Source organism: Arachis hypogaea, chromosome 17 (assembly GCF_003086295.3).
Source record: "Arachis hypogaea cultivar Tifrunner chromosome 17, arahy.Tifrunner.gnm2.J5K5, whole genome shotgun sequence".
Lineage (NCBI taxonomy): Eukaryota > Viridiplantae > Streptophyta > Magnoliopsida > Fabales > Fabaceae > Arachis > Arachis hypogaea.
The window spans coordinates 5,239,473-5,248,738 of record NC_092052.1 but is presented as its reverse complement, the minus strand read 5'-3'; the positions used below and the strand labels follow the sequence as shown (position 1 = coordinate 5,248,738).

Below are 9,266 nucleotides of genomic sequence, written 5' to 3'. Positions count from 1 at the left end.
GCCTTGGAAAATAAACTTGAGGATGCTTACATTAGGGAGGAAAGCTATTGGGGGGGAGAAATCTCGAGTAAAGTGGCTAAAAGAAAGGGGCAGAAATACAAGTTTCTTTCATCAATCATTCCAATCCAGAATCCGGAGAAATAAAATTTGGAAACTGGAAAAGAATGATGGTACGTATGCTACCACCCGTGAGGAAATTGCACAAATAGTTAAAACATACTTTAAAGCAAGGTTCTCAAAATCGGACCGGATCGGCCAGTTCGACCGGGTTAACCGGAAACCGATCAGTAAACCGGTCCGATCAATGTCTAAAACTGGCCTACAAAAAACCGGCCGGGTTTTTTGAAGGTCTGGTTCTCCTATTCAGCATAAAACAGCGTCGTTTTGGTTAAATAAAAAAAAAAAAAACGCGTTGAAAGCCCCCAATCCCCTCTCCCTTCTATCTCACTCTCAGTATTCACCAAAATGGCGAAATCCCTAACCCTATCAGAGCAAACAGTCGCCGCTACTCTGTCCACGCCGTCGTCAGCCACCTCTTTCTCATCATCAAAACGCCTCTGTCTCCGAGCCATCTCTCTCTGTGTTGAGCACCACTCTCAGTGCGTAATGCGAACGTACCCGTGCCGCCCTGGACTCTTTGCCGTCGCCGTGAGTTCTTCAATCTTCGCAATTCTTCAACATCTCCTTCGTGCTCTTCTTTATTTTTATTGATTTCCTCCCTTTTTCACTTTAGTTTTTTATTTGTTTCCTCGGTTGTGGTGGAACAAGGTATTGGTTTTTCATTTTTTTTGTTAATTTTATTTATTCTGATTTCCTCCCTTTTTCACTACATTGTGCATGTTGAAGATGGCCGATCCGTCACTCACTTAAAAATCCAAGATCTCATCGCCATCACTTCCTTTCTCCCTCGCTGCCGGTACATCAATTTATTTTTGCATGTTTTCAATTATTTTTAATAATACTGATTATGTGATTCTGAGTTGCTGGGTTTACTTGAGTTAGTATAATACTGATTTTGTGATTTTGTGATTCTGGGTGCGTGGGATTAATATTCTGAATTGCTGCTGCTTGTTTGAGTTACTTTTGTTGATGGTTAATTTTGTTAGTTTCTGATTTTCTAATTTGGAAGATGCAATCACAAAATGATTTTTCTAGTTAAATTCGTTTCATACAATAAAAATATATATTAATGTTGTTTTTTGTTGTAGAACATTATGTTATTTTTATGCATTTTGATTTTGTTTATTGATAAATTTTGTTAATATATGTTTGTTATTTTTTGAGACTAATTGATTATGGAGGTTGATTTGTTTGAATTTGTGTAAATTGTGTTGTTTTGTTTTGTTTTGTTTGGATGGTGCAGGCTGAAATTGAAGGAGCATATGCAGTACTGCATTGATCACCCTGAGGAGATAAGCAAGTTTGCCAAGGTTCAGAAAAAGGTCTCTGAAATTAAGGGTGTCATGATCAAGAATATTGAAAAGGCTGTAGAAACGTGAGAACTTTGTTTCAGTTAGATATGCAGTATTATTTTTTCCATAGTATCTGTTGATTTGGTTTTGAAACTTTAATCAAAATAAAATAGGAAACTTTAATTTTGCATGTAGCTTAGCCAACTAATTTAGAAAAAAGGAAGCCTTTGGACTTTGGAGGAATAGGGCCAGGTGGAGCAAGGAAAATTTGGTATATTTAAAATTATGTATTGAATTTTTATATAATTTTAGTGTATATTTAATTAAACCGGTTCGATCCCGATTGAACCATTGAACCATTAAACCAGTTGTTTGACCGGTTCAATAACCAGTCCGGTTTTTACAACCTTGCTTTAAAGAGATCTTCACATCGATTAACCAAGTTAATCTAGCACATGCATTCGAAGATTTTGAAACCAAAGTTTCAACAACCATGAACATAAAATTAACTAGACGGGTCAGTTTTGATGAGGTAAAACGTACGGTCTTTAATGTTTACCCCAAAGCTCCCATGGTGATGATGGATTTACGGCTAAATTCTTTCAATTCTACTGGAATTTAGTATGGGAGGATGTTTTTAAGGCTGTCTATAGTTTCTTTGTCAGTGGTAGACTACTAAAGAGTTTCAACCATACACAAATCTGTCTCATTCCTAAGATTTCTGATGCAAAGGATATGACACAGGTTAGACCCATTAACCTTTACTCAGTTGTGTATAAGATTATTTATAAAGTACTAGTCCATCGGCTACAGAAATTTATGACTTTGCTGATCAACCCTAATCAAAGTGCCTTCATTAAGAGTAGATTGATTTCAGACAATATCCTAGTCGCTCATGAATGTATGCACTATCTAAAGACAAAGAAGAGGGGCCTATCAAGAAATGACTGTTAAATTGGATATGAACAAAGCCTATGATCGTGTTGAGTGGCATTTTCTTTGGTTCATTTTGGAGAAGTTGGAATTTGAATCTAGGTGGATTAGTTGGATACAGGAGGTGGTGATTACAATTTCTTACTCTGTCGTTGTTGAAGGTCAACCTTTTAGTTTTTTTTTTAAACCAAATAGAGGTATCTGTCAAGAAGACCCTCTATTTCCCTACCTTTTTCTTTTCTATGTAGAAGGATTATCCTTTTTGCTAAATAAGGCAGAGAAAAACGGTCTCATTGAAGGTATTTAGATTAACTGAAGATGTCCTATTGTTAATCATTTATTGTTTGCGAATTACTCAATCATTTTTTGCAAAGTGTCAGAAAACAGTTGTGAAAATATTCTCAATCTTCTTCCGTCATACGAGGGGTTTAGAGGCCAAAAAGTTACTTTGCATAAATAAGCTCTATTCTTTAGTAAGAATACTCCTCCCGCTGCTCGATTACTACTAACTCGGAAATTGGAAATTGTTCATATTAGTGCACAGGATAAATATTTGGATCTTCCATCTACAGTCCAAAAATAAAAAAAGGCCACCTTCGGAGAAATCAAGGACAATGTGAGGAAGCGAGTTCAAGGGTGGAAAAGAAAATTTCTCTCCTCTGCAGGTAGGCATGTTCTAATCAAAGCTATTGGGAAGGCTATCCCAATTTATTCATTATCATGTTTTCGTCTTTCTGACACTTTAATTAGGGAGATTTACAACATACTCTCCCAGTTTTGGTGGGGTAAAAAAGGTACAGAGTGAAAAATGGTATGGGTTAGTTGGGATACTATGATAAGACCGAAACTGGAAGGTGGACTAGGTTTTAAGAACCCAGGGGCTCAGAATTTTGCCCTATTAGCAAAACAATGTTGGAAGTTGCCTCTCAGCCACAGTCACTCCTATCTAGACTCCTCAAAGATAAATATTTTTGATACAGTTCTATAATGAAGGCAAAGATTGGAACAATACCTTCGTGGGGGTGGCGTAGCATATTGGAAGGGCGTAAGGTTGTTGAAAAGTGGCTAGTTTGGCGAGTTGGTGATGGGTCCAGTATCGGAATCCTCAGCGATCCTTGACTTGCTCCTCCACATCCTTATGTTGTTTCTTCATCTATTGATGGTCAAAGATTTAATACTTTCTAATGGTCAGTGGAATCAAACTCTAATTAGAAGTATTTTTTCTTAGGGCACTAGTCAACGTGTGCTAGCAACAACAATTGGGGGTGGAAAAGATAAAATTTACTGGGCCCTTAATAAAAGTGGTTTGTATGAAGTGAGTACTAGACACCGTGTGACTTATGGATTCTCGCATCCTCCCATTGAATTTTGCCCAAAGATTATGAAACAACGAAATTTGTGGCGAGAACTACGAAAGCTAAAAATCCCAGCGAAGATTAAGATTTTTCTCTGGAGGAGCTTCCATGAAAAGCTTCCAGTGCTGCAAAAGCTTCATCATCGCATCCCATCGATTCAACCTACCTGTCGAAGATGCCTACAATTTCCAGAAACAATCAATCATTTCATCTTCCATTGTGTAAAATCAAAGGAAATTTGGTCAAAAATGGGCTTACCAGCTACTAGAAGGGACACCGAAGACTCTAATTTCTATGTTGAGTAGAATTTGAGAATGAGAGTCTTGCGTACCCAACCCAATAGCTCCTCTCAGAGAATGATGATGGTGATTTTGAGCTGATTTTTATGGAAGGCTAGGAACAGGTTCATCTTTGATAATGTATCAACTAATGTGGAAGAGATAATGACGTCGACTTTGAAGCTGCAGAAAGAGTTTCAACAAATTCCCACTTCCTAATTGATGAGCACTTTACTTTTTATTTCTCTTATTAGATTATTATAAGATGTTACCTCTATAGTAGAGCAGTTGGGAGTCCTCCATTTTCTTTTATTTATCTCATATATGAATACATATATGTTTCTTTCATTTCATGAATGAAATTACTTGACTTTGGAAAAAAAAATCCTCTTACCTTTTCACTTATTATTTTAAAATTTTTGGAAATAAAAAAATACGGTTAGATGATTTTAAATTTGTAATATAAAGTATTTTTCATTTATGATAGTAAACAAGGTTGTCAAGTTTGAGTCTTGGTAAATTTATAGAATTTTTGTAAATTTATGAGTTTATTTTTTGTTAAGAATGATGATAAAAATATGTATAAATTTATAGTAAAAACAAAATTATATCGATTAATATATTTTATAATAAAAAATAAAAGATGTTAAATGTTAAATACAATTAGTCACTAGAATGGTTCTAAATCCATTTTTTATTATCTTCGGGTTCGGGAGTGTCTTAGTGCTAAGAAGGTTTGAAATCTTTCAGGCCTGTATTCAGATAACTCGAATTTACGGATTAATTCTACAGAGGTACAAGGAGTGGAGATGCTTTTCTTTTCTTTTCGACCATGTGGCAGATTTGGAGAAGCAGGAATCATGATTTGTTTAACATAGATTACTATTGGAGTGTTAGTAAAGTGGTGAGTTTGATTTGTAGTTCAGTAAGGGAGTTCCACACTATTTTTGCTATGCATCAATCTTTGTCTCCTCCTTCGCTTTGTTTGCATTGGGTTTCATCGCAAGTTCATTCTGTTAAATTGAATTGTGATGCTAGTTGTTTTGTTCCTTTTGGCTATGCTGGTTTTGGTTGTATCATTCGCAATTTTGATGGATGTTGGTTGAAAGGTTGCATTGAAAAAGTTGAAGTGTGCAGTGTTCTTTTTGCTGAATTGTATGCGATTTGGAGAGGTTTACTTCTAGTTTGGAATAGTGGATTTCCTGAGGTTATTTGTGAAACAGACTATTTAGAAACTTTTTTCTTGGTAAACCAAAGAATACTTGGTAAGGATATTCTAGAATGGGATTTGGCTAAGCATATACAGGAGGTTATGAATTGGAATTGGAAAGTCTCTATTCTTTTAATTCAGAAGAATGCAAATAGTGTTACAAATTGTATGGCTAGAGCAGCTGCTTTTGGCGCGGACATTCACTCGAATTGGAGTCAACTATGGAGTGAGTTTCAACATCTAATAAATTTAGATATGAACCTAGCCAATTAATTTAGTTTTGTGTCTGTTTTTTTTTCTTTCTTTTCTGTTTAGTCACACAAAAAAATACAACTAGTCACAAAAAAAAATGTTAAATACAACTTAAAAACAAAAATTGAATAAATTATGAATCTATGATGTTAAAAATAAAATATGTTAGGTTTAAATATTATACCTTTTTTAAAAAAGTTTAATCAAAAGTATTTCTTATGAAATTATACATTTTAATAGTTAAGAGATCAAAATTGAGTAAAAGTAACAAATTTGAGAGTTTAATTGAAATTATAGAGATTTACTGAGTTTACTCAAGCTCACCTAAGTTTATTTATTTTTACAATCAAAATTCTTAAACTTGTAAGAGTTAATTCCAGAATTTAAATAAAATAATAACGTAAAATCGATCTCTTAAAAAAATATTTTTTTATAATAATTCTTTAATCCAAAAGTAACTCTTAAAATTTTAAAATGAACAATTTATCTTATTTTTTACTGAACAAATTTTAAAATGAACATTTTTTTAGAGTAAAAAAAAATTATCATTAAATGATACATTTATGAAAATTTATCGAAGAACTAATATTTTATTTAATAGTAGAAGACTAATTTTAATTTGTCAATCTCAAAATGACAATTGTGGGTGAAGATTCTTATCTGTTTGAACCTTGATGAGGAATATTCCTAAATCACCATTTTTCATTTCCCTTTTAGTTCCAACCAAGTCCAGTTAGTATTATCCCGCAAATATATAATAATAATAATAATAATAATAATAATAATAATAATAATAATAATAATAATAATAATAATAATAATAATAATTTATATTAGAAAGAAAGAAAAATAAATAATAAAAGAAAAAGAATTTTCTCGAGAAACTTCTCTCTCCAAAACTTTCTCTTTCACCCAGCTTCCATATTTCGTATTTTCGTAGCTTCGATCAATTTTTCGTTCGCCACGTACCACCCATTATTATCTCATGCCACCTTCTTCCTTATTTGTTCCATCAACCACACAAAAACACAGTGAGTTCTTCAAATTCTCAGCTTCTCATTCATTCTCAATTCACCTCATACTGTAAAGTTCTCAACTTTAAATTTTCCTTCTTGCTTTCTTTTTCTTTTTCTTTTTTTCTTCAATCCTTTCTGCAATTTCATTGGGTATTTTGTTAAATGCATAAAATTATGGTAAGGTAGTTATGGATAGTAATTGTTATCAAACTTGTCCATTTTCTCAATTGTGGAAAGATAATTGAGCTGTGAATAATTGCTATATGATCAAATATTGGACTGTTCAATTGGGGAACTTGAAATCCTAGTTGTTTTGGGTCATGATGATTCATTAGGGTTTAGGATTTAGGAATATGTTAGATTCACATGTGTTTCTGATGCAAAATGTGCTGTATAAACTTCTGTATGCTGTAAAAATTTGATTTCTGGATATATAATAATCTCTTAGGGTTTATGGTTTAAATTTTGAACCTTTTCTTTCCCTGTTGACAGAGTAGTTGAACATTTTGGTTGCTGTGGTGTGGCATAGTGATTTTGTCCCCCATGAATTTTGATTTTCTTCCTAAAATCATACCTTGGTTTAGGCCTCAACTGAATGCTACAGATTCAGCATCGATTTCGGTATCTACCTCCAACGTTTTCATTGAGCAGCCTAAGCAGAATGCTGGTGAAGGTGGCAAGTTGTTTGGAATGCCCTTGCCTTTGTTGTCATTTCTTCCTTGGGTGAATAATTCCGGGGTTCAGATCATTCGGAGGCCAACTACTATCAATAGGCGATTGAGGAGACGAGCGCAAACTCGCGGGAAGATCGACAAAGTTAGCGAGGTTAACCCTGCAAGGTTCAGGCCTTATGTTTCTAAGGTCCCATGGCATACAGGGCCACGAGCTTTTTTGTCGCAGCTATTCCCTCGATATGGCCATTACTGCGGACCAAACTGGTCCAGTGGAAAAGACAGTGGATCTCCGGTTTGGGATAAGCGACCGATCGATTGGTTGGATTTCTGTTGTTATTGCCATGATATAGGGTATGATACACATGATCAGGCCGAGCTGCTGAAGGCAGACCTAGCCTTTCTCGAGTGTTTGGAGAAGCAAAATATGGCAACCAAAGGAGACCCTCATGTTGCTCTTATTTACAAGACAATGTGTATAAATGGTAATAATATGTTCATCAAAATATTGTTGTTCCACCTTTCATCCACACATCCTTTGTTGTAGAATGAACCATCATTTTGTCCCTTGAAAGATTAGTCTTTTTGACAAAATAGTCTCCTACAAAAGATTGATAATACTTTTATGGTACCCGAAAGATTGGTTCTGGTTGACAAATCCACACAAAACGAGTAATTCTCGAGTTTTTTCGATACCACAAGACAACTATATCAATCTTTGAGGGAGGATTTCGTCTACGCACTAATCTTTGAGGGTCAAAATGGTGGCATACGCGCTCCTTTGCCGTATGAGAGATCGCTTTTTCGCATTCATTGTTATGCACTGACTGACTATTTTTTTTTATTTGAATGACAGGTTTGAAGAGTTTTCTAGTACCTTATAGAAGGCAACTTGTGAGCCTACAATCTGGGCAGCCATTGATTCAATTTGGATGGCTAAGCAATTTTAGATGGAGAAGTTGGAACTTTCAGAAAACATGATGATGATGATTAGGCTTATGTTTGATAGTTCAGATTTTTTCACTGCATATAATGTATTATTGTATTGTAATATTGTACATAGACTTATGCCTTAGTGTTAATTGGCATATTCTATCAATAATAGTTAGTCCTGGTTTAAGATCTTAGTTAATAATGTAATCATAACAGATCTTAACTATATTTAGGTCCAGTTACCTTAAATGTTGTGTATTCAAAGGGTAAATGGTAAATGTTTCAAACAACATACTTGATTTGATTAGTCGGAAGCTGTAACAGAATGGAGAAGTATTATTTTTAGTATTGTTAGTTGTCTTAAAATAGCAAAAACTAAATCCTTTTGGTACGCTGATTTCAATTACAAATTTTTTAAACTTAGAAATTATTTACAAATTTAGTATAATTATAGAGACTTTCAAATAACTAATTTGGATTGGTCGAGAAATTAGTTCACTAATCTGGTTAATTAAGTATTGGAGGGTTGAGTTTTACTTTATATATACAGAAAGTCATTGATTAATAGTAAATTTTTAAATAAAATTTAAATTCGTAGTAAATTAGTCTTTAATATGTTGGATTGTAAGATACAATAAGAATAAAAAAAATTGAAACATAAGGTTAAGGCTAATTTTTTTACATACGGGTGTTTTTAACGTGAAATACAAGAATATTCAATCATTTTAGTGTTTTACACCATAATGATAATAGTAGCAGCACAAAACGTCATTGACATTTTGTGGTAAAAATATTTTTTAATTATAAAAAGATAAAACGTTACTGACATTTTTTGTAAAAGCCCACAACAATGTATAACACATAGTTTAAGTTATTTTTGAAAAATTCACTCCTAATATATTAGAAAAAAAAATCTCAAATTAATTAAAAAAAAATACTATACTTGTTTGATGAGTTTGAATATTGAAACAACTAGTAATCACCTAGCTTTCATGAAAATCAATTAAAAGGAAAAATTAAGGATTAGTGATTGCAAATAGTGGCTAATATTTGTTATGAATTAGTGATTAATAAAAATACTCACATTTTGGGTTTGATCAAAAGACATATAACAATAACTATTATTGTGATAGGAACAAATTGAGCATAATGCTGAGCTAACTAACCTTTTAGAATGGTAGATCGGAGCTGAAATGGTGAGACTCA

General features: G+C 33.5%; 1 protein-coding gene and 1 long non-coding RNA gene across 6 annotated transcripts; both read left to right on the top strand.

Moving 5' to 3' along the window:
* Positions 1–837: 837 nt before the first annotated feature.
* On the top strand, positions 838–1,776 carry LOC112763668 (uncharacterized). The gene is made up of 3 exons (XR_011875539.1): positions 838–916; positions 1,364–1,495; positions 1,613–1,776. It is a non-coding gene; the product is annotated as an uncharacterized lncRNA (long non-coding RNA).
* Positions 1,777–6,291: 4,515 nt separating this feature from the next.
* On the top strand, positions 6,292–8,405 carry LOC112766263 (uncharacterized). 5 transcript variants are annotated; one of them, XM_025812171.3, is made up of 3 exons: positions 6,292–6,523; positions 6,954–7,612; positions 7,984–8,405. In XM_025812171.3, the coding sequence occupies exons 2-3, from the start codon at positions 7,000–7,002 to the stop codon at positions 8,106–8,108; spliced, it is 738 nt and encodes a 245-aa protein (XP_025667956.1). In that variant the 5' UTR covers positions 6,292–6,523; positions 6,954–6,999; the 3' UTR covers positions 8,109–8,405. The 5 variants fall into 5 exon arrangements, with proteins under 5 accessions (XP_025667956.1, XP_025667953.1, XP_025667957.1 ...); XM_025812168.3 differs by having other exon boundaries at positions 6,296–6,471; positions 6,949–7,612; XM_025812172.3 differs by having other exon boundaries at positions 6,299–6,471.
* Positions 8,406–9,266: the final 861 nt, after the last annotated feature.